At 37.6% G+C, this 26985-nt stretch overlaps 1 protein-coding gene across 6 annotated transcripts in view; it reads left to right on the forward strand.

Annotated features, from left to right (window-relative positions):
* NTF3 (neurotrophin 3) overlaps window positions 1-26985 on the forward strand; it is a 72039-nt gene that overhangs the window by 16700 nt on the left and 28354 nt on the right. For 3 of the 6 annotated variants that reach the window (XM_063447811.1, XM_063447814.1, XM_063447812.1), the window contains exon 2: window positions 19818-19922. The exons of the other annotated variants lie outside the window; for them this stretch is intronic. In XM_063447811.1, the coding sequence (XP_063303881.1) occupies window positions 19902-19922 (21 nt within the window). In that variant the 5' untranslated portion in view covers window positions 19818-19901. The remainder of the gene's footprint in view (window positions 1-19817; window positions 19923-26985) is intronic. 6 annotated transcript variants of the gene reach the window in all.

A 26985-nucleotide genomic window follows, 5' to 3' on the forward strand; every position in this document is an offset into this window, starting at 1 on the left:
TTCATATCAGAACTAACTTTCTTGAATACAATATCAGCTAAAGCTTAACTACATTGTTTTAGTAATGCATTAATGGTAAGAAAAGTAGGTTTTAATTCTTCTATTTTGGTATCTAGTTAGGCTCTTTATTGCTTCTTTAATTATATTTGCTGGTGGTTTCACCTTAGAATTCAGTACAGTATCTGAGAAGTAGTCCGTAGTGGCTATTTAACAGCACAGATCACACTTTTTAGCTGGCTTTTCTGTAATTGTGATTGAGGGTGTTTGAATATGACATCATACCTTGTGACCTTAGTTTGTCATTTCCCAGAGCCTATAATAAACACTGAGTGAGAGCTCTTTTCAACAAAAGACAGTTTACCTTTCTCTCTTGACATATCGTTCTAGATGGTAATAATGAGTATTCGTGCATTTATGTGTCCACTGACTGAGGCTATTTTATATGGGCCTTTTAATTTCTTGTTTTGTTTTAATTTTAATATTTATTGTTTTACCTTTCCTAATGGATGGGGGAGTAGAGTGTGATATCTGAAGTGCTGATGATAAAATTTTTTTTTGAAAAAAAAAATTAGATTTCAGCATTAACTGCTAAGACTGCATATAAACACATTAGAAAATGTCTAGGCTATTTTAATCTCTGCTTTTCTGAAACTGAATATGTAAACGAAACAAAAGCTAATGCATCAGAATGAAATCTGTTTCTTTTTTGTACTCAATCATATTTAGCATTTTATAAGTCATAACAAGACTATAAAAGGAAACACTCAAGAAAAAGTTTTTTTTCCTACCCAGAAAACTGTCTGACATGCCCACACAAGCAGAATTTGTACAGCAGGCATGATACCAAAATCCCAGTACAAGGCATGATACCAAAATCCCCTTCCCATATTTCTCTGTAATAATGTCTTCTGTACGGACACAACAGCACAAAATCACAATTGCAGGGACAAATACATACTGATGAATACACACTATTACCCAATAACTTACACCAGGGATAAACAAACTTCAGCTTCAGTTGTTGGAGGTTTGTGACTGATAATATTAATCCACACTTTGGTTGCCTGGTATACAATTTAAAGACATTTGTATCTGTGGTCCCTAAATGCAGAATTCTGCACATCATCTAGAACTGTTAATAAGAATTATTATAATATTGCAAGGTTATAGCACCTAATGCAAACTGGGTGGTGCTGTTGTGAACATTCATTTCCTTATGATTACAGTATTGCACAAAAATTGTTTTTCGAGGGAACATTGGCTAAAGTGGTGATCACTTACATAAGTAAAGTAATGCTAGGTTGAATGGATCACTACAAATGAAAAAGTTGGAGAGTGTAAGCCACTATGTTCCTTTATACAGATTGGTCATGATTTTAATTCTATGGAAGACAGGAGGGTACGTAAAATATTGCTTACCTCTGCCTATAATGAGTTAATGAAGTAGATGCCCTATAGAAAAGGGTAACAAATTTGCCCTTGTAAAAAAACTCTACAGGTAGAGTAATGCTACCCTATACCAGGCTTGTTTTATGCCTGTGTCCGTTTGTTATTATATTGTAGAATAATCCTGAATCCTTCATGTTTTCATAGATTGTTAAATGATCTATTTATATGCTTTTAAGTCATTGTGCATGGCAACGTATTCTATATTCCCACTGAAAAAGCCACACACAAAAATAGCAGGGAGGAAATCAGAAGCTCTGAGCTTTCAGTAAAATGGTTATCATATCCTGACAGTGCTGAATAAGAACATGCATGAGTGGTTACAATGGGAAGTAATGGGTTGCTAAGGATGGAATTAAAGAACAGATAATCCAAGGAGACAGAGAGTGGGTGTCACTAAACCTAGGCTTACAAAGGAAGAGGATAAAGGAATACGATGGACATGCTACATATCATAATGTATTTTACACACAATACATTAACTAGCACTAAACAAATGCATAAGTAATTAACAAAGTTAGTATATATATATATATATATATATATATATATAATACATGAAAATTTACAGTAATAAATTATAGTGATGTCCCGAACAGTTCGCTGGCGAATAGTTCCTGGCGAACATAGCGTGTTCGCGTTTGCCATGGATGGCGAACATATGCGATGTTCGGTCCGCCCCTATTCGTCATCATTGAGTAAACTTTGACCCTGTACCTCACAGTCAGCAGACACATTCTAACCAATCAGCAGCAGACCCTCCCTCCCAGACCCTCCCACCTCCTAGACAGCATACAATTTAGATTAATTCGGAAGATGCATACATTTTTTTTATTATACATTATCCTCCATAGCCAGTAACCTGTGTTTATTATACATTATCCCCCATAGCCAATAACCTGTGTTTATTATACATTATCCCCCCATAGCCAGTAACCTGTGTTTATTATAAATTATCCCCCCATAGCCAGTAATCTGTGTTTGGGGGGGCACCTAATGTCCTCCCCCCCCGGCCCCCATCCCTGTGTGGTGGGTGGGGGCCCTAAACAAAAGAAAGGGGGGAGGACCTAATGTCCTCCCCCCTGGCCCCCACCCCTGAGCGGTGGGTGGGGGCCCTAAACACAAATGGGGGGGACCTAATGTCCTCCCCCCTGGCCCCCACCCCTGAGCGGTGGGTGGGGGCCCTAAACAAAAGTAAGGGGGGCAGGACCTAATGTCCTCCCCCCTGGCCCCCACCCCTGAGCGGTGGGTGGGGGCCCTAAATACAAATTGGGGGGGGACCTAATGTCCTCCCCCTGGCCCCCACCCCTGAGCAGTGGGTGGGGGCCATAAACAAAAGTAAGGGGGGGATAACCTAATGTCCTCTCCCCTGGCCCCCACCCCTGAGCGGTGGGTGGGGGCCCTAACCAAAAGTAAGGGGGGGAGGACCTAATGTCCCCCCTGGCCCCCACCCCTGAGCAGTGGGTGGGGGCCCTAAACAAAAGTAAGGGGGGAAGACCTAATGTCCTCCACCCTGGCCCCCACCCCTGAACGGTGGGTGGGGGCCCTAAACAAAAGCGGTGGGTGGGGGCGCTAAACACAAATTGGGGGGGCCTAATGTCCTCCTCCCTGGCCCCCACCCCTTAGCGGTGGGTGGGGGCCCTAAACAAAAATAAAGGGGGGGACCTAATGTCCTCCCCCCTGGCCCCCACCCCTGAGCGGCGGGTGGGGGCCCTAAAAAAATGTCCCCCCAGGTGACTGGGGGGCCCCAAACCCCTAGCACAGCACATTTACCTGTCACAGCACTCTGATTGGTTGGTTTGAAATCCACCAATCAGAGTGCTCTGTGCCATTTTACACAGCATGGGAAAGTTCTTTGACATTTTCCCACGCTGTGTAATTTGACTCATAACACTCTGATTGGTTACTTAATCCATCAATCAGAGTGTTATGAGTCAAATTACACAGCGTGGGAAAATTCCAAAGAACTTTCCCACGCTGTGTAAAATGGCACAGAGCACTCTGATTGGTGGATTTCAAACCAACCAATCAGAGTGCTGTGAAAGGTAAATGTAGAGACTTACCTGTCAGTCTCATCATTTACCTGTCAGAGCACTCTGATTGGATGGCTTAAACCCACCAATTAGAGTGCTCTAAACCTAATTGCAGGGCGGGGCAAGGCTTTATAAGCCTTCCCCCGCCCTGCAGAGCTCAGTCTGCGCAGAGCCCTCCATGGGTGATGATGGATTTTTTTTTTAATAACGTCGGTTATTATGGATTTTTATTTGCCCTTTTTGGGGGCTGAAAAAAGAAGATTTTAGAAGAAAGAAAACATCCATTGGTAAGTTTTTTTTTTCTTTTTCTTTACAGGTTCTTAGTTAAAGGCCCCTCAATATTTTTAAGGTGAGGGGGGTAGGTAGGGGGATACTTTTTTTTGGGGGGGGAGGGGGTGACTAGGGGTTTGGGGACCCCTAGTCACCTGGGAGGGGGGACATTTTTTTTAGGGCCCCCACCCGCCGCTCAGGGGTGAGGGCCAGGGGGGAGGACATTAGGTCCCCCCCCTTATTGGACCCTGGGCAAGCATTTACTTGGGCCCCCCTGACTACATATAGATACACACAAATACACTACCTGACACACATGCAGATACACACTGACCGCATATAGATACACACAAGACCATACAGATACACACAGACACTGACACACACATAGACACACACACAGATACAAACACTGACATACATGCAGATACAAAAGGTACACGCACACTGACACACATTCAGACACACATGCAGATATACAGATACAAACACTGACACATACAGATACACACACAAACGCAAATGGACAACATACAGATACAGAGACACATTCTGACAGACGTACTGACACAGACAGCCATACTGAAACACACATACACAAAGACATACTGAACCACACAGACATACAGATACACTGACAGACATACTGGCACATATACACACAGACAGATGGACATACTGAAACACACATACACTGACAGACATATTGACAAACACGGACATACAGAACCACACGGACATTGACAGACTCACACATAGACATTCTGTCACACACACACACACACACACAGACATACTGACACACTGAAAGACATTCTGGTACACATACACACAGACAGACAGACATACTGAAACACACATACACACAGACACTGACAGACATACACACATACAGACATTTTGACACTCACAGACAGCCATACTGAAACACACAGACATACAGAACCACAGGGACACTGACAGACTCATGCACACACAGACATACTGACACACTGACAGACATTCTGGCACACATACACACAGACAGACATACTGAAACACACATACACACAGATAGACATACATATATACTGACACACACACACTCAGACATTCATGCAAAATTTGATAACCACCAGTTTCTTACCTTTTCCTGGAGGGTGGATTCCCTGGGGTCCAGTGGGCTGGCTGGGGTGGCTGGGAGTTAAGCTCTCGCTCTCTCCCGGCCTGGCCCCCTTCTGAGCAGCTGGTCCTCCTTCCTCCCGCGCGGTTCCGGTTTCTGTGGGAGGAAGTGTCGCGCGGTGGTCACTTCCTCCCAGACGGCTACCGAAAAGCAAGGGCCCGGTCGTGCTGTTAAAGCGCCACAGCGCCCGACCGGGCCCCTGCTGACACAGGCCCACCGGGTGGCCCTAAGTGCATGGGCCACCCGAAGGGCCCCCATAGTTTGCGAGCCAGGGCAAACGGAGCAGCTGTCTTGGGCCCCCCAGGGCCCCGTTTGCCCGCGTTAAAGACGGCCCTGGCCGGGGGGAGGACATTAGGTCCCCCCCCTTATTAGTATTTAGGGCCCCCACCCACTGCTCATGGGTGGGGGTCAGGGAGAAGGACCTTAGGTCCCCCCCCTCTTTTTAGTATTTAGGGCCCCCACCCGCCGCTCAGGGGTGGGGGCCAGGGGGGAGGACATAGTGTAATACAGGGATACTGTGTGTAATATAGAGATACTAAGTATAATACAGGGATGCTGTGTGTAATATAGAGATACTGAGTGTAATACAGGGATACAGTGTGTAATACAGGGATACAGTGTGTAATACAGATATACTGAGTGTAATACAGGGATACTGTGTGTAATATAGAGATACTGTGTAATACAGAGATACTGAGTGTAATACAGGGATACAGTGTGTAATACAGGGATACAGTGTGTAATACAGAGATACTGAGTGTAATACAGGGATACTGTGTGCAATACAGAGATACTGAGTGTAATACAGGGATACTGTGTGTAATATAGAGATACTGAGTGTAATACAGGGATGCTGTGTGTAATATAGAGATACTGAGTGTAATACAGGGATACAGTGTGTAATACAGGGATACAGTGTGTAATACAGATATACTGAGTGTAATACAGGGATACGGTGTGTAATATAGAGATACTGTGTGTAATACAGAGATACTGAGTGTAATACAGGGATACAGTGTGTAATACAAGGATACAGTGTGTAATACAGAGATACTGAGTGTAATACAGGGATACTGTGTGCAATACAGAGATACTGAGTGTAATACAGGGATACTGTGTGTAATATAGAGATACTGAGTGTAATACAGGGATACTGTGTGTAATATAGAGATACTGAGTGTAATACAGGGATACTGTGTGTAATATAGATATACTGAGTGTAATACAGGGATACTGTGTGTAATATAGAGATACTGAGTGTAATACAGGGATACTGTGTGTAATATAGAGATACTGAGTGTAATACAGGGATACTGTGTGTAATATAGAGGTACTGAGTGTAATATAGAGATATTGTGTGTAATATAGAGATACTGAGTGTAATACAGGGATACTGTGTGTAATATAGAGATACTGAGTGTAATACATGGATACTGTGTGTAATATAGAGATACTGTGTGTAATACAGAGATACTGAGTGTAATACAGTGTGTAATACAGAGATACTGAGTGTAATACAGGGATATTGTGTGTAATATGAGATACTGAGTGTAATACAGGGATACTGTGTGTAATATAGAGATACTGAGTGTAATACAGGGATACAGTGTGTAATATAGAGATACTGAGTGTAATACAGGGATAAAGTGTGTAATACAGAGATACTGAGTGTAATACAGGGATACTGTGTGTAATACAGAGATACTGAGTGTAATACAGGGATACTGTGTGTAATACAGAGATACTGAGTGTAATACAGGGATACTGAGTGTAATACAGGGATACTGTGTGTAATACAGGGATACTGTGTGTAATATAGAGATACTGAGTGTAATACAGGGATACAGTGTGTAATACAGGGATACAGTGTGTAATACAGAGATACTGAGTGTAATACAGGGATAATGTGTGTTATATATAGATACTGAGTGTAATACAGGGATACTGTGTGTAATACAGCGATGCTGAGTGTAATATAGAGATACTGTGTGTAATACAGAGATACATGCCACAGTCCAGGTGTTAGTCCCCTTGAAACAACTTTTCCATCACTATTGTGGCCAGAAAGAGTCCCTGTGGGTTTTAAAATTTGCCTGCCTATTGAAGTCTATGGCGGTTCGTCGGGTTCGCCCGTTCGCAAACATTTGCGGATATTCGCGTTCGCCGTTTGCGAACCGAAAATTTTATGTTCGCGACATCACTAATAAATTACGATCTTTTAATACCTCTTATATAAAAATATCTAAGTTTTACTCATGCATCAGAGATAATAAACAAACATCATTTAGTATACAACTGAGCCAATCTTGGACATGCCATCGCTCTTAATAGCCATCCTACCATTCTCTCATAAACCCTATACAGAGCAGCAAAGGATCATGATGCATGACTATTCTTTAATGAATAAGGCTTTGAGTAGCTCTATTAATCAGGTGGCTACAACCTATATATGTCACTACATACTGGGCTTTCTAATCTGTGGTTCCTGTGAAGAGGATTTGGCATTGCAGTGGTAGGAACCTGATGGAGTGGAAACAAAATTGTACTTGCATTATGGAAAAACGACTGGGCACTGTGATTATAGCGCTATGAGTCTTTCTTTAATGCTAGACATACAATAAACTGCTGTATACAACATAATTGGTGACAGTTATGCTGTACTGTCGTAGCAGTGACTCAACTTGACATTACAGAGGATTGGAAATTACATTTTTCATCACGATGAAACAACTTTTTGGGCTAGCTGAGCATCATGGGATATTCATAGTCCAAACACCAGCCATTCCTGCACTAGCTATTTGGCAAAAGTAACTTGTAAATAAAAATTTAGATTAGTTTTGTTTGAATGTTAGAATATTTTACATTGGACCTATCCCTTTCGCAAATGCTACATTTTATAGTTCACTATTCATGTTAGATATGAAATCAAGTATCCCCACCAATTATCAGATTAGATATCCTAGTTTGAGATTTTTGGAAGAGATAATTTTCTGCCTAGAGTTTAATACTTCAATATAGATGATTGGACTTTGATTTTCTGATTAGATGACAAGGGGGATTTAGGATGGTATGGTACCTACTAGGGTAGTACCTATATCTGACATATTTGGACAGAGATGAGGAATTAATTAAACTGTCAGTGCTTTACCTATTATATCCCGAATTCTAAAAGAGAATATCACAACTGAACTGTCTCAATTGTTTACTTTTTTTTTTTAACAATAATGTATGCACATTGTACGGTATAGGCTTAAAAAAAGAAACACAAGCCTACTAAGTTCAACCTTTTACCAATTCAAAAAAGGCACGAAAAAACATTGCTTAGAGAATGTTTCACCATTGCCCCAAAAAAGGGCCAAATCTTTCTTGACTCCAAAGAATTAATTGCATTTCTCCTTAGATCAACAAGCTGTATTCTATTTTGCTAAAAAAAAAAACAAAAAAAACAGTCAGACTGTTTAAATAACTGCTGCTGAGGTTGATAACAAACTATTTTATCTTGGCAGAGAAGTTTGTATATATATTTTTTCTCTTAGTCTAAATAACCCTTTCATCAGCTATAGGTCTTGTTAATGAACAGGTCAGACACACTTTTTATGATATGCTAGATCACTGTTGCCTAAAGGTTATTCAGCAACTATTTCCCATATGGATTAATACTCTAGTGAATTGTTGAGGTATCATTCATTTGAATTATTAGTGATGATCATATCAGTTATTTTATAGTTTAGGATACCCTAACTATTTTGTGTCATAGCAGATGAGCCTTGTGAAGATTATATTGGAATTTGCTGAAGCAGACTTTTATTTTAAGGTGATATTGAAAATAAGCAATAATATTAGTTTCCATGCATTATGTTTCTTGACAATCCTGAGGCTTCAAATATGCTGAAGGCTGAGGCAATGTGCAACTGATTGGAGACAAAGGGGGTATTAGCATAAATAAATTATGGTAGTTTAAAGAGAAATAAAAAGAGAGAGATGTAGCTATTAACACTTTCTTAAGGGATTATAGCAAGTTTTATGTTTGTTACATTTCCTTCCCATCCACACAAGTTGCATTTTTCTATTTGAATGCTATTAGGAAAGATGGTGAGGGCCTACGGTTGCCATAAACAGAGCTTCAAAACAGACATAGAGCTGTAAAAATCTCTATTAACATAATTTCCAGAAATAAACACAAATGAATGGTTATCTACATGAGTGCCAGGAGTTTGCAGACTGTTTGTACTTAGAAGGCTAGACAATGCTCAGAATTTTATTACATATCTGTTGTAGCATGATTCATTCATGTTTTCTTTCATTCATTAATACTTACACTTGAAAAAACATGCATTGTTTTTTTCCAGGAACAAGTCAGCTTTTACACATACAACTCACTTGATTTCCTTTCCACGCTATGTTCATACCTTTCATCGGAAATTGTGTATGTATGAAAGTGTTCTGTGATGATTTGCTTCAATTTGAGAACTTTACCACATGATTATGTTAGTTTTTCCTTGATAACATTGCCACATGCTATCTTCATGGCCACCATCAAGACCAAAGTGCAGCTACGGCAAAGCATCTGCATGCCCAGTTGCTATGGAAATACGTAAATTCAGTCTGAAGTAAACATTAGAAAGCAGACTATGGTGTTTAATGCTTGCAGGTGCTTGCTCTGTTTATGCTCTACATAAATCCATAGATATATATGAAATAATTAAATCTATCAGATGGCGAAATAATAGTACCAGGCACATAAGATAGACAGAGTGGGTCAAACATATGACAGAAGATAAATTATGATAAAACACACAAAAAGAAACACAGACATAAAACATCAAGTTGGATATACAAAGTTTAAGATGCTCTGAATAGGTGAAGACGAAGAGAGGGGAATAAAAATTAATCAGAGCTTCAAAGTATATCACTTTTAAAATGCCCTCTATGAGTGGTGGATTGCATACGTTTCTACAATGCCAAATGACAATAATGGAGGGAGGTTACTGTAATAAATGCTAAAACACATTTAGAGGTTTCCTCATTGATAGATGGAGCATGCAGGCAGGCAGGCAGGAAATTTTCCCAGTGCATGATAGTCTCAACATAAGATTCCTGAAATGCATAATGAAGGACACACAAGATTTCTGTAAAGGGTGATCAACAAAATAGGTAGTTCTTAAAATACATAATGGTCCAGACAAGGCGTTGACCACAATGGGTGATGGTTCTGAAAGGTTTCTTCAAATGGGTTATGGACCAAACAGGAGGTTTTATTGAGTTTTGAAGCACAGAGGATGCAATGAGTTAAGGGATAGACAAGATTTTTTGCAGTGGGAATGGATTAGATAATATTTTTGAAAAAAATATAGATAAAATTAGATGGGCTGTCTGGGAGGGTGTTGGGTCAGACAGGAAATGCATGCAGTGAAGGATTGACCAAGCTTAAGATTTCTAAAATAGTGTTATGCAGATAGGAGTTCTCTGCCATGGTTTATTGATTAAACTGGACATTTCTATGGTGTGTATTGGACCAACTAAAAGGACTACACTATTGGTCTATGTAAATAGACCATGTTGATTTAAAGATAAAGGATACCGCACTCTCACAGTAAAAAACAGGTGCATCAAAGACCGGGTTGGCAGAACTCAATTTAGTAGATATTAGTAGAAAGTAGGTCCAGGCACTCAAGGTTTCTTCAAAAAGGCAGATATATAGAAAACTGAATGTGCAACGTTTCGACCTTCACAGAAGCCTTTGCCAAGCTAACAAGTGATACTTGTGATACAAGTGATACTTGTAATAGGTGATGGTCCTTGGAGAGTTATTTTAAAGGATTATATATATATATATATATATATATATATATATATATATATATATATATAATGACATATATTGGGGGTTATCCATTATTGTAAGGTCCATTTTTATCCGACTATCTCTGTTATAACATGGCAATTTTTAGAATATATTTGCTATAACAACAAAACTTTCTTTTTTGCAATATACCAATCTATCTATCTAGGGAATTCAAGCTTTCTTTTACACTACATATCTCACAATTCTCTGTTTTTGATGACGTCTTCTAGGAATATACACGCCTCAGCAATCCTAAAATGAGGGAGAACTGACATCTCTGTAGGAACAAAAAGCCCTTTTGCCTATTCACACTGGATTGTTTAACGGGAGTATTCATTAACATGAGAATTCAACGTGAATTTAAAATACAAGGTAAAAATAGCCAAAATGAAAACATTCCCAATGTCAGTTATTCTTCCAAATTGACAACTTTGGCCTTAAATTCAAAATGTACTTTGAATTCTCACGTTAGTAAATAACCCTGTAAGTGTAAATTCACTAAATATTTTGTTTACTATACTATTTAATGTTGGTGCTTTAAAATAAGTAAATCGAATAGTGATTCATGGCCATCTAAAGATTCTATGACAACCATATCCAAAGAATACCATATATTCACTTAGTCTGATAATAAATTGGTCACATGTATAGACAAGCATAAAAAGACACATCCATTTTTACATTAAAATAAAGGAAATCAAATTAAAAAAAATAACAATTAGAATGATATACAAGAGAGAAAAAGTGATTGAAGAGCTCACAAGATCTATAAACTGGTTAGTTGAAATTTCTGGGTACTTTTGGTAACATGTATCCCATATCTTTATTCAGCCTTACATATTATCATGTAAAGCAGTAGAAACCTATTTGATTGTACATATATACTACATCTTATTGAGGATGTGGTGCATGGTCGTAAATGGTCCCTTCCATGCCTTTGACATACAAATACTGACCTCTGTGCGAATTTGATAACTTACAGCTGCATGATGCATTATTATATGTTCCTGGTCAGCAAAGTAATGCAATCCAAGGGTCTGGCTTAAGGATTGGGCGCAAAGCAAAATGTATTGGCTCAAAAAATGTTTAACCACATGGTATGCGTCACTTTCATTGTACATGTCCACCAAACATGCATATAAGACCCTGGTTATCCACATCCAAAATATGTGCAGTAGTCTACATGTGTCTAAATACCACTGGGAGAGTGCATTTGTAAAAAATAATATGTTCAACTGTGGGCCATGTAATTTGAGTCATTGTGCTGATCTATAATAAAGAATTCATTGTCTTGCATGATGTAGGAGTAATTTGTAAACCTGGGCACTTTTTCCTCGCAAAATAAATTTAAAACTAACTGTTTGTAATATCAAACGACTTTTATCAGAAATATTGTATGACAGGGGTGCCCAAAAGGTAGATCCATAGATGTTTTAAAACTATAACTTCCATGATGCATTGTAATTCTAAAGAATTTTGAAGGCATGCAAAGCATCATGGGAGTTGTAGTGTTACAATATCTGGAGATCTACCTTTTGAGCAACCCAGACCTAGAGGAACAGGGATAGTGTGAAATAAATAATGTTGTCAATGTATGCATTTTAACTAAATAAAAAATCCTACCAAACCTGGAAACATTATATTTACTGTAAAGTAATATTGTTATGAAGAATAAATAATGAAGAGTATTTAGGAGAGTATACATTCATGGAAGGTGGAGGCAGACATTGTGAGCAGAATATCATCTGCATTTGATCTTACATTTACACAAACCTTCACTCTTGACATATCTTGATGAGTGTGGATCACTTGATGTGTGATAGAGAACTCCCCCTATCTTGTCTTGTCTTGTCCTGTTACCGTTGAGGATGGTGTGAATTGGTACTAAAACTTTAGTCATAGGGCCAACATAGAGTGCCTGGAATTATTAAACAAATCTCTAGCATACCCCAAATGTCTGCAGTGTTTACCAAATAATAATCCAATCCACCCTTTTGTTTTCACTGCATCCCAAGACAGACATTTTAAAAACACAATTAAAAATAATAAAATGTATAATGTGTCTTGAAAGAATTGGACACATTTCTTAAATTCCATTTTATTGGTACCACTTTATAAAGTGTCTGTAAAGGTATTGTACATCTTTCAGTTGAAATGTAATCACATTTTATAAAATGTTGTGCATTTGACTGCTGATAATTTATTTTTATATATGTTTTTAAAACTGTTAACTTACCCTGCTTAATAAAACAAGCAAGGCCTAATAATGCTAATCTGCAGAATTGTGTAAATAAAGCATTAAAATACTAATGCACAGTACAGACTCTCTCATATAAAGCCATGAGAGTCCACATAGCTGTATGGCTGGGCGAAGAATAACTTCACCTGTGAATATTATTATTATTATTATTATTTATAAAGTGCCAACAAGTTCCGTAGCGCTGTACAATGGGTGGACTAACATACACGTTCATACACTGAACGTACACTGCTCAATGAGCTTACATGCTAGAGGGAGTGGGGTATAGTGTCCCAAAATGTAAGGGTAGGGTAGAAAAGTAGGTTGCTAGGATAGTAATCATTAAGGGCTTAGTGTTTTGTTTTGATCACAGTTTCAGGAGAGGTTGAGTGATGTCAATTGGTTGAGTGTTGGCTCATAGTTGCAGCAATATTTGCAATTACAGCAGTTATACTGTACAGAAAAAAATGGAGATAGGCACAAGGGAACTACTCATCTGATGACCTATGCAATGAGCATACATATTATGGTGCTTGGAGTATACCTTTAATACTGCACTATACTAAGCTAGTGTTGCTGAAATGACATAAAAACAACAGAAAACACATTTGTCTTATGTATTTGTCTTACTTTACATTCACATGGCTAATTGAAGTGATGGTTTATCAATAAATCAAGGTCTGAAAAAATATGCACTTGAATAATTGGCCAGATAAGGGTTACAATGATTAATGGGTCGCTAGTTAACATTAGTTTTCCATTGATGTGTGAAGTTATAAAATGTTGATTTTTCTCTTTTTTCTTTTTACTGCTATTAAAATAGTTTGACATTAGTAACAGTCAGGGCTGTAAGTAATTACGAATTAGTTGTATTATTTGGTGTTGACAAGCTGAGTCACGATCTAGAAGAGGACATTCATGCAGGTTCCCATGAGAAACCAAGCTAATCACAGTCCCTGCTTCAGAAAAGGTCAAATATGTTTAGCATGTCAAATGCTGTTATAGCTCTTGGTGCAGTGTTAGTACTCATGTTTCATGTGCAAGACATCATTTTCAAGTATTTTCTAATGTGAATGTGTTCTTGAGCCAGATAAATGAATAGCATAGCTGTGCTGCTTTATAGAACTGTCAGTTTGAGATTAGATATAAAGTACACCAAATCTGACAATGTCATATTAAAATGCTTTTTAATGGTCTCAACTCTGGTCTTTAGATACATTGATCATATCACAAAACCACAATGCCTTTAATTTGGCTACAATAGTCTCAGTTTGATTCTGTGGGAAATAAAGCAACATGCTTTCTTGTACGTATCTCTGAATATCAAGTTAAGTAAATAAGAAGTGGTTTTATATAAAGTACTGCAGTAGGAACATAATGTTATAGTAAATTAAATATTGGCCCTTAATACCAGGTATCTTACTGCCTACCTATTGGGTGCACTTAAAGGAGGTCATAAGAACACAATGACAGCCATGTCCTGACCATATGATTGTTAGTTGTTATAGACTGAAAAACAGGCAAAATTCACAAAGAGAAACCCCCAATGAACATATATGTAGAAGATCCCACTGAAAGCCATCTAGGAAGATATAATGGGTTATATAGAAAAGGACGTGCTGAGTTCCACACTCAACGTCATACTGAGATATTCAGAGAAAGAGACATTGAGGCCCACATAGACTTCCATCGTGAAAAATACAGAGACTGACAGGGCAATCGCCACACAGAAAGTCATAATTATGTACACAGAAAGGGACATAGTGAGATCCACAAACCATAACGAGTAACACAGAAAATAACATTATTAAGGTCCACATACAAAGCCATAATGAGATATACAGAGAAATAAATAGCAAGGCCCAATTACAAAATGACATGGTGAAACCTATGTAGAAAGCCATAATGGGATGCACAGAGAGGAACACACTCTGCTTCATGTATAAAGCTGTAATGAGATACACATAAACATATAAGGCAACTTAGAAAACTGTAATTCAATTTATAGACAATATAATTAAGCCTACATATAAAACTATAATGAAATATACAGAGACGGACATGGTGGGAACCTGCTAGAAAGCCATAATGAGTAGACGTAGAAGGAGACATTGAGACTCAAATCACAAGCCATGGGGAGAGCCACGCGATCCACAGGAAGCTATATGGACATAGGTAGTGAAGGGTACAATGAGGCCCACCATAGGAAGCCATGGCCAGAAGTATAGTGAAGGTCATGTTGAGATCCATAAAGAAAGTCACAATGAGTTATGTAGAGAAGTGTGCTTTGAGAGCCACATGGAAAGTCACAAACGGATTTGCAGAGAAGGACAAGAAGAGACCTACATAGAAATGAACAATGGATAATATAGATAAGGACAACGTAGAAATCAGACAAAAAACAGTCATTGTCATACTAGTCAGCTAGGGAAATCTAATCTGGAATATTTTGTTTGTATAGATATTTTACATATTAGTGTAATTTGAATCTTGTCTTGAGTGGAAAGCTGATTTAGATTTTTAATTACGGAAAATGAGTTGCCCTTCCTCTTTCTTGAGCCACCTCTAAAACCTGAATATAAATCAGCATTGAGATACACAGATAAGAGCACATAAGCTCAACATAGAAAGCTATTATGAAATAGACTTAGGACAAACTGAGCTCTATGGAAAATTACTTTGCACTGAGAGACCCACATGCTAGTGAAACTGTAATAAATAAAGTGTATGGTGTCTGATTCTGTTGCAGTGGAACTGGAACCACTTCAATAAAGCATATCTTGGCTTTATTCCAGTACAAGATGTCATTATGCATTCTATACCATGTGCTACCGATAGTGCCTGCGTGTACAGTTATCTACTCTATGCAATGTATGCATACTCTATATGCCTTATAAAGAGCACACTCATTTTAAGGTAAAATGTAAGTCTGAAACTGTAATATATACTGAGGCCTGGGTTGAAGACCCCTTTTAATAGAAAATGACTATGTCACAACAGTAAAAACTATATTTTGTAAAGATTTAGAGAATATTGCACACATCAATTATCCTGAGAATACTTCCAGCATGGTGCTCCAAACAGGGTGGACTATCCCATACAGAACATAGTAGTGAAAAAGTGGTCTGGGCATACCTGGAGGTTTCTTTGATAGGCAGTCTATTTTTGGAGTGCAGAATAAAATTGATTCGGCTCCCCTGAGTCCACAAAAGCTCAAGGGAGTCGAACAGTTGTATTTTATTCTGCACTCCAAATTAATTTAGAGTGTACTCCATTTATTTGGAGTGCAGAATAAAATACGTTTCAACTACCCTGAACCTTTGTCAACTCAGGGGAGCCAAAACTTGTTGTATTTTTTCTGCACTCCAAATAAAGACTGCCTATCAAAGAAACCTCCAGGTGTGCCCAGACCACTTTTTCATTACTACATTTGTAAAAACCAAGAATTTAGATGCCTTACTACATCAGCCTAAATAAACACTATATAAAGTAGATCAAATTAGAGCTATTGCTCCTAAATAATAAAAAAAAAAAACTAGGTCCCATTGTGAAAAAATAATAAGGAAACAAGAGTGTGCATGAATTGATTATACTATTCCAGGGTCTGTAAAATGCTTTTGATACTATTAATTGTAGTAATTCACAAACGGAGGATACCACACTCACACTTAGGAATCCAGGTGCTTATCAGTGCCAGGGTTGGCAAAACCCAGTTTAGTATATGAAATAAATTAGGTCCAGGCACTCAGCATTGCTGCAAAATGGCAGGTTTATTGGAACAAATAGTGTGATTGCAATATTTCAGCCGACACAGAGGCCTTTATCAAGCTTGTGTAGGTCGAACTTTTTGTTCCAATAAACCTGCCATTCTGCAGCAATTCTGAGTGCCTGGACCTAATTTATTTTGATACTATTAATGTCTTGACAGTAAACTGTGTATTTCATCCTCCTCTACACACAGAATCATAGGTATTCACCATTCCATGGAAGTGGGCTTGTCTTTGGCATAACAAGTCCATAGTTGCCAATATAGATTTTGAAACTTTCCATCCAATTTTTGGGAAATCTGTTGAATATTTGGCACAATTTATCAAATTTCGAGTTTCAGGATTTTCATCTGTTTCTTATTTTGTGCCCTGAGTGTAATTTTTGACTATATTCCATTTCATTTTTTTGCCAGCACTACACATGTATCAGTCTTTCCGACACCTCTCCAAAACATCCCTTCCCACAACCACTTTCTGTCCCCCAATACATTCCACTCTGCTAATTTGTACTTCTGGCTGTAGGGTTTACAGTAGATAGGGCCATATCTTAACTGCAACAATTCATTATTCATATATATTTAGTGGCAGAACTAATGAAGAGTAGTGCAATGCCTGTTTTGGGGCCCCTCTACAAAGCAGGAGTAACTAAAAGGTAGATTCTTCAATAGCTGGTCAACTCCCATGATGCACTGTCAGGTGGGGATCTACCATTTGCCCACCTTTTGCAGAGCTGTATATGGTGCTCTGTCCATTTGAATATGAGAACTTTTTTTGTTATGGCATAGGTGTGTGTGAATGCAGGGATGTATTTGTGTGTAGAGTTGCTGTTTGAATGCAGGGGTGTATTTGAGTGTAGTGTTGGCGTTCTTATGCTGGAGTGTATTTGTGTGTAGCTTCTGTATGTTTGAATGTCATATTGAGTATGTGTGTGTGATAGCAAGTGTGTATTTTTGTGTAGGGGGAGCGGCAAGCTGGCAGGGACCCAGGCACAGATTGTGGTAACCATACCAGAGCCCACTTTTGCTGTAACTGACCCCAAAACATGGGACTGTTCTGTCAAAAACAGAACTCTTGGTAACTATGCAAGATGTGTTGTACTAAATGTTCAGAGTTTCTGTAGAGCAGGCAGCATATAAAATAACATGCTGTGTTTATGGGCATCCACAAAACATATGCAGGAGGGGCAGGGGAAATCATAGGATAAACCCATTGTGGCATTTAAAGAAAAGGCCCTACAATTAACAGCTTCTATTTGCACACTGCACCAGCAACCAAACCAACTAGAGTTACATGGCTGTTTATTACCGAGAAGCAAGAGTGCTCACACGATTGCTTGTATGAGGAACCTCATGAGAAGGAAGATGCCTAGATTGGCTTTTTAATTTGTGGACAGTTGATTTCAGTAAGGGTTCTTCAAAACCACTGAATCCAAGCAAATTGCAGGAAAATTTCAGATGTTTCTGTATTCACACCTTGGTATGAACACACATCTTTGCCAAATAGAATTGCATTGTATATAAGTTGCAATAATTGTTAAAGGTGGCTAATAATGGGTGTTTCGTAAAATTAGTCTGCCATATAAGACCAAGGATGGATTCTAATCTCGCAGTGATTCTCTGGATTTTTCATATAAATTTCATATAATACTTATTACTAACTTGTTAAAGAATGAAATACTTGCAGGTATTCATTTTGTAAAAGAATAGAGTTTTTTTGTAGCATAAACAAACACACACAAGGTGTCAATAAAGAATTCAATGCATACTTTATACATTATTTCACATGTCTACCTGCACTTAGAGAATTAATGACTGCCTTGATGCAATATGCACTTTTTAGACTCTAGTATATGTCCATGTTATTTTTTTCTTAAAATGGCATGTTCTGCTTTAATGAGAGACTGATTTGCCTGTGGATGACTGACTAAGAATCCATCATTCTATCTATCTATCTATCTATCTATCTATCCATCTAATCATGTATTATAGTATTGCTTGAGACGTGAGGTGAGAGGGAAAACTCTTGAAAGCTTGTCTTTTTATGCTAGTCCAATAAAACAATTACTAAAAAAAATAATAACCTAATACTGCCAATCTAATCTTAATATGTGTTAAGAGTAGTAGTAATGAGAAGATTAGGGCTACATATAGTGTTTGGGTAAGGGTTACTGGAAGTATAGGGTTTAATGTTAGTGCAGCTTAATGTCCTTTAAGACATGTATTTTTAGGAAGGTTACATAACGCACTAATTTGAGCAATGCAAAACAGCATATTTGTCTCCTATTTTAAAATTAATTTATAGCCCAACAAAAGGTACTTAGTGACTGGCATAGCAGATTGTTTTCCTGGCACTGGAGATTCCCTTTAAGTGACAATTCATGTGAATTTCAATTTCAAAGTCAAAATAGCTGAAAAGGAAACATTATTTAAGTCAAATATGCTTTAACTTAACCCCTTAAGGACACATGACATGTGTGACATGTCATGATTCCCTTTTATTCCAGAAGTTTGGTCCTTAAGGGGTTAAGCTACTCTGCCTTTAAGTTTGAAATTCACTTTAAATCCACTTTAAATTCTCACTTTTGTAAATAACAATGAGAGTGTATTAGAACAATTAACTGTGATAAGATATAATGCATCTGTAGGAACTTGGCAATGGTCCTTGGGAAAACAAACTCTAATACTGAAAATAATAGAACATTTGAGATTAAAGTGATGTACACATTATATACAAATTAGTGCATTTATAAACAACTATATTTCTAAAAGCTATACATGTGCAGTTCAATATTTTAGCGGTATATATACTTTACAAAAATAAAATGGTGTTTTTTAAAAAAATACATAAATATATTAGTTTTGACTTGGGTGCGCCCTACATGTAATATGTTGACAGCAGCCGTTATTAAAATTTAAGGGAAGTATCAGAATAATTGTAACACCCCGCCAAACAAATGCTTAGAGCAATGTCTTGGATGAAATAAAATAAATAAATCTTTTCTAAGGCTAGCCAACATTTCTAAACAAATTACTAGGACTATATTGTACATTTGCAGGTTATTCCTGGAGGAAAATCAGGGTCTGGAGTAAAGAATGAACCCATGTTTTTGAAGAAAATCTGAAGACAGGCATTTATTCTCATGGGAAAAGAAGAATCTGTGGTGAGGCAAGACACATTTATAAATCATCGTTACACATAACAATTCATAGAACAAAATACAATGTCATTTATAAAAGAGCATGGGGAACTTTCACTCAATCATGTATTTTTTTTAGTTAAAAATATTCACCGAATAGTGTTTTGTAATGGCTTGAGTCGAGTGACAACAGCTTGTTGTTTACTAAATAGACCCCAAACTGTCTACTGGTAAGAATTGTAGGTACAACGTTACTATAGTTTTAGCAAAAGGTTTTATAACACTCTTAAGAATTTATTTCTCCTCTAAAATAAGAACATGTTTTTTTCTTGATTCCTTAGTTTAGCTTAAAACTTTAGATGCAAACTTATAAAAGGGAAAATGAAAAGCAGGACAAATAGAATTAAGTAAAAATGTTTTGTAAGTCAGTCATTTAAAAACTATTTTAATCACACCAGTGAAGTAAAGATGATATATTATTTGACTGGAATTGGTCATAAAAACATGAATTCCATTGTGTGTTTTACGAGAGAATGCTGAGACTCGATCAGTGTTTCAGTTGTACAACAAAGGGATTGAATAGCTATATTTGCTATTTCTCTAATTGAATTACCTACTCAGTCCTCAGAGTCACTTTGGTTCCAGGCAGAGTCAACACAAACCTTCACAGTTGGGTGATTCATAAAATCAAATAATATATAGCCTAGGGCATACTTTTTATTTTCATTCATCCTTCCTGGTAAACACTTCTGAGTTTGCCTGTAGACCAGACCATATGAGGAGTAAATGAGAGAAGAAAGGATCATACCTTACTGAAAACATTTCCTTTTTTATTGCAATTTTTTTTTCTTGAAAAATTCATTATTATTCTAATTTTATTGTATTTGCATAAAGATGTGTAGCTGCAACCTGCCTGATGTTTATTAAATTTCTACATTAAACACTTATATTAATTATCTGTAATATTAGAGATATATGACCGAAAACTAATTAGCACCATTTCAGGAGCAAAACACATTAGGCCCTTTGGATTCTGCCCACTGACACTTCACCACGAATGTTTAGTCCTGTGATGTGAATTTTAACCTGGATCTCAATAAGAGCTGCGTATTACATTCAACAAATATATTAGTATTTCTGCTGGTCTGGACCTTTTACCCAGCAGAAACAATGGCCATTTGAGTGCACTTCAATATAGAGGTATTTCCCGAGTTATATGATTATGTCACTCATCATTGATGATAATTAAATTATGCCTAATAAAAGTTTTGGCAGCTTATAAGAGATTATCTAATGATAATTGATTTCACCTACAAGCATTTCAACCTTCAAAACATGTTTAAAAAAAATATATATATATAATAATAAATTATGATTTATACTTTCCCTCTGTCACAAACAGGACTCGAACAGGACTGATAACATTGTTAAATGTCAAAAATATAATTGTTATCCAAACAACAAATTGCTGCTCAATATTACCAGACACTATTGTGTAATTGGATACGTGGCTGCACACGCATGATTTACTGCAGTGCTATGCTGCAATTAAAACAGTATAATTATATACTATCTTCCATTCGGGGAAACATTTACTATTTATTTTAACTATGACTTATGTATCCATAATGGTGTAGGACACAAAACATTCCAATGTCTAGTAATTTGCTTGAAAATGCAGTCTGAGAATGGTTGTTTATAAAGTAGCAACTAATATAACACGATGTAAGATGCTTCTCATGATTGGATGTTCTCTCAGGTTTATGAAAGTCCATAGTTCTATTAGAACTAAAACTGTATGCTATGTTCTTCTTCATCAGTGATTGTACGCCCCTTCTTTTTCTCTTATTGTAATAAAGTTCATGAAGCATACACTGGGCCTATATACAATCTTGTTGGTAAATAACAATTGCAAGCTGTTACATAGTGATATAGTTACATGAAAAGAGACATGTGTCCATCATGTTCAGCTTTCCTCACATTAGTTTTTTGCTGTTGATCCAAAAGAAAGCAAAAAAAAAAAAAAAGAAAAATTAAAGCAGTTCCAATCTTGCAACACACTAGGACAAAAATTCCCCCTTGACCCCAGAATGGCAGTCAGATTTATCCTTGGATCAAGAAGCTATTACCCTAGAGTCGAAAAATTATATAATTTAATATTCTTCTTATGTAAGTATGCATCTAGTTTCTGTTTAAACATCTGTACGGACTCTTATAAAACCACTTCTTCAAGCAGAGAATTCCACATCCTTATTGTTCTTACTGTAAAAAAAAAAACACTTTTCTTTGTCTTAGGCAAAATCTCCTTTCTTCCAGTCTAAACGCATGACCTCGTATCCTATGTAAAGTCCGGTTTGTGAATAGATTTCCAGACCATGGTTTGTATTGGCCCCGGATATATTTGTATAATGTTATCATATCCCCTCTAAGGGCAATGTTTTTCTAAACTAAATAGGTTTAAATTTGTTAACCTTTCTTTTCTTTTTATTAATCTTGTAGCCCGCTTCTGCATTTTTTTCTAGTGCCATAATATCCTTCTTTAGAACAGGTGCCCAAAAGTGCACAACATATTCAAGACGTGGTCTTACCAGTGACTTATAAAGAGGCAAAATTATATTCTCATCCCGAGAATATCATTTTACATAAACAACAGAAGGTAGCTTGTAGTGGCAGTAAATTACTACCAGCTTTCCAAGCTCTTGGCAAAATTTTTGTAGCCTGTCGCTAATAATGGCACACATTACCATGCATATTTCATTCAATGTTGAAAGTAATGACCGGCCAGTAAAGTAATGTCTGGCCAGTTTCAGAGAAACTGCTATTTTTCACTGAGGGTTAATCCAGCCCCTAGTGGCTGTCTCACTGATAATAATAATAATAAGTTAGAAGACGCTGGACGTCCATAGGAAAGCATTGAGTAATGCTTTTATATGGGCTGTTTGAATGCGCGCGCGGCTCTTGCTGCGCATGTGCATTCAGATCTGATGTCGGCAGGGGGTAGAGATTTCTCCAGCACAGAGGGAGCCCGGCGATGGAGAAAGGTAAGTGGCCAAAGGGGTTTTAACCCCTTTAGCCCAGCGGGAGGAGGGCCCTGAGCGTGGGGGGGGGATGTTAAGTAGAGTGTAGAGGCTCCCACAGAGAACAAAATTAGCCATTGGCTGCTACTTAGTGACTTCCAGTAGTGGCAGCCAGAGATTCCTGTCGCTACTTCTGAAATCTGTAAGTCAGTAAGCAACAGCTACTCTCTAAATGTAGGGACAGGTATTTTCGGAAAGTAGTGATTGACCAGTAACAAATAGCAGCAAGATTTTAAATTAACCCTTACTGTGTAGTATCTAACAAACCAAATTCAGCATCAAATCTCCAATTATGCCCTACTAATAAGTGTGGAATAGGTAAAGGCATTTATATTAACCCCTTAAGGACACATGACATGTGTGACATGTCATGATTCCCTTTTATTTCAGAAGTTTGTTCCTTAAGGGGTTAATCTGTCTATTTATGAACTTCTCATAATACAAATTAGAATACAAATAACAGTTTCACAAGCGTTAAAGGGTTACTCCGAGCACCATGACCTATTCAGTTATTTGAAGTGATCATGGTGCCTAGAGTGAGTATGTGCAGCGATTCAGAGTTTAACCCTCTGTTTTTTTGGAGGTGTAACTCCACTTCCAACGTTGTCATTATGGCCACATTAGCTCAGGGAGGCTAATGAGAATACTGCATATAGCATGCTGGTGCTAGAAAGCCAATGGTATCATACCCCCGCCTCTATGCTGCTCATGTCCTCCCCTCAGCCTCCTTCCCTGTCCTCACTCAGCCATGGAGGATCTGGAGGCAGGGAGCATTTTGCCTCAGCACAGGCAAAATTCTATTTATTTAAATTTCCACTGACAACCACAGCAAGGTTGAAACCCATTAAATAACTGATGGTTTCTAACCAAGATATAACAGCACAATGGGTTTACATCTCTAATAGCTTACAGTATCTGGCTTAAAAGTGCTTTTCTTCCTACTTAATGTCTTCTAAACTCCTATTCAACTCCCAAAGCCTTGTAATTATTCATACAGTTCTCTCAGACAATGGACTCTACAAAGACTGGTTTTCACATTTCAAATAATTCACAATCCTCTAAACTAATTTAAAATCATATGTTCAAGTAATTTCAGTATACTGTAATTATTGCTTTGTTAAGCTTTCAGAAATATATTTTATTCTTACATGTTTTTTTTACTCTAAAAGCATTAAAAATTTACCTCACTGTTAATTTCTTTGGTACACAATGTAGTTTATATAAACACAAGCACAGGTAAAACAAATAAAAAAAAAAGCAAACAAAAACAAAAAAAAGCATACTTACTTAAGTGCTTGACTGCTTCACTGATTTGAAGTGGTCATGGTGTTTAAAGTCTTTATGTGTCAAACACTGCACATGCAGAGTTTAGTGCTCCTGTGCTGCCCAAAGGTGTAACTTCACCTATGGCTACATGATAGGGGTGTCATTTGCCAGTCTGGAACAAGAGTTCCAGGTAGCTAACATAAATCATGTGCAAATTTGACATATTGTGCATGCTAATACTAGGCAGCCAATAGCGGTATGTCCTCACCTTAGCAAACCCTCCCTGACCATCATCCCCCTGCAGGAAGGTTGATTGATTTCAGTTTTATCTTTATTCTTTATTTGGTTTTTGGTTGGGGGGGGTCAGCTCAAGGATTACCATAATAAAAAACAGTGTTTTATTAAACACTGGCTTTTAGTTGGAGAAGTCCTTTTATCACTCTACCACTAAGACCTCATATACCAATGTCCCATGATACAATGATACATTTGTATGTGCTTCTTATTGTAGGTTATTTATATAATTTTGGAGGTCTTATGGGTGTCATTTGTGAGTATAACAGGCAGGTAATACAGGAACATAAATAGAAGATTAGCAACTGACAATGTGCTGTTTAACTATAAGCTTACCCTGTGTTTTTCTTCATAACCACTTTAAAGCGATATTATAGGCAACAGAACTACTACAGCTTAACATAGTGGTGCTGGGGCAAACAGCCTGCCCCTAAAGTCTCAGTAGTGTAAACACTAACTTTTCTGAGACAGAGTTTACACTGCTGCTAAGGCCCGCAACTAGTGGCTGTCACTTGGACAGCTAATAGATATACTTCCTGGTTTTGGTCCTGCAAAGTAGTTAAAGGATTACTCCAACCAAAGATACAGTGTCTCCACGCTTTCCATGGACATGCTGAACACTCTCCATAGGTATGCTTTGAGTCCGTGCAACTCAATGAGAAGATGCTGTATGGTGTAGTATGGCAGTTTGCCAAAAATGTGCACTAGCCTACCAGTGCTTCCCTGTAGGGATGCATTGGATTAGCTGAGATCATCAGGATTGGGGATCTCAGCCAGAGAAGTGGGAGGCTGCATCGAGTGAGGCATGACAGGGGAAATAAAGTAAGTTAAAACTGCTTTTGTTACTACTTCTGGGAGGCTCTTATATCTAATTAGTTAGTATAACACTATAGAGTTAGGAATACAAGTTTCTTTAACTTTAACTACCTTTGATATGTTGGATACGTCTATCTAATGACATGTAGTGGAATAATTACCCCCCCCCCCCCAAATATATCTGTTTACCTCAATAAGAGTTCAACTTTGTTTCCAATAGAAATAAAAACAAGATTTGAGAAAGTTCTGCATTTTATCTCTATTAGTGTGTTTTTAGCTGACCTCCAGGAAGGTGTCTGTAGCTTGGACATATGTGACCCTGACAAGCCATAAATCTGCAGTCAAATAATTTCTATAGTTGGCAGGCTGTAACACAGGTTCATTATTTCTCTAATTTCCGCAAACGAATAGAATTACCAGAAAATTCTTGCTGAACTGTGAACTAAGTTTTTACTATGTTATTAAAGGTATTCTCTACAAACTGTCACTTGCTGTAATGTGTGATGTATTGTTCTACCATGTGTTGCAAACAGAAAACTTTCAGCACAGATAGTAGCTCTTTCAGTTCAATGTGCCTTTTTTAGTGGAAGATGTTAGCCAAGTTTCAGCACACAAGGGAACTTTAAGGATGTTTGGCGTCTTGCAATCACACACATAGCATACAATTTATTGTCCATTCTGGTAAATCATTTTCATATTTGGAAGATCGTCCTGCACTCAATGTGTAAAATATAATAGAGAAAAAGTAGAGAATGTATTTTAAAAAAGCTTAATGTTCCTTTAATTTGTGTTGTAATATGGAATCAGTATATTTGGTAGAATTCTACGACAATGCATATTTTTAAGTCAGAACATGTTGTAAATACAAATAGATTTTTTAAAAAAGGTAGTAATTCAATTATATAGTTTAAACCTAGGAGTCATTGGCAATCTTTAATTTGCATAATGCCTGATATTAAAAAATATTGTAATTTTCTACACTTAAATTTAACATGGTTTATGTTGCAAAATGCTTCATTAGCTCATTATGTTTTTATTAATATTGCTTTTTTGTTCATATTGAATCCTAGTTGAATCATAAAAGGTGTAATTTGTGGACAACGCATATTGATTTTTTTGAGGGTGGCAAAATCTCTTACCCATCATAAGAACAGGACAAAATTGTCACTGCTCTCCTTCCATAGGATCTCACGAGAAAACCTCATTTAGAGTTGTTCAAATAAGACAGGGTATAGCAAATTGAGAGCTAAAATAGCTAAGCTGAATAAATAAGATACTCCTTTAGGTTTTTGGTGATTGTTGACCACTTCCGTGTTGTGTAGCAATAGGGGGTTCAGCTTCCATGTCCACTGTCGCGTGAGGCTTTAAATGGTTAAGGTTAGCATTACGTCCGCGTGATCCGACCACGCTGTTAAGCCGATTTTGGTCTTTGAGACCTGTGACATGACGTTGGGGGAGATTCAGAACTGGTCTATCCGTGAATATGTCGTATGTGGGTGGGAATAAAAAAAGAAATCTTTCATGGAGGGGTGCTGGGCTTTCCAGATGTCGATGAGGTTGTGTGATGTGAGGAACTGTGTGAAGAGGGCATCGTTTTTGAAGGGTCGTGGCTGACCTTGAGTTGTGGTGGTTCT

Source organism: Pelobates fuscus, chromosome 3 (assembly GCF_036172605.1).
Source record: "Pelobates fuscus isolate aPelFus1 chromosome 3, aPelFus1.pri, whole genome shotgun sequence".
Lineage (NCBI taxonomy): Eukaryota > Metazoa > Chordata > Amphibia > Anura > Pelobatidae > Pelobates > Pelobates fuscus.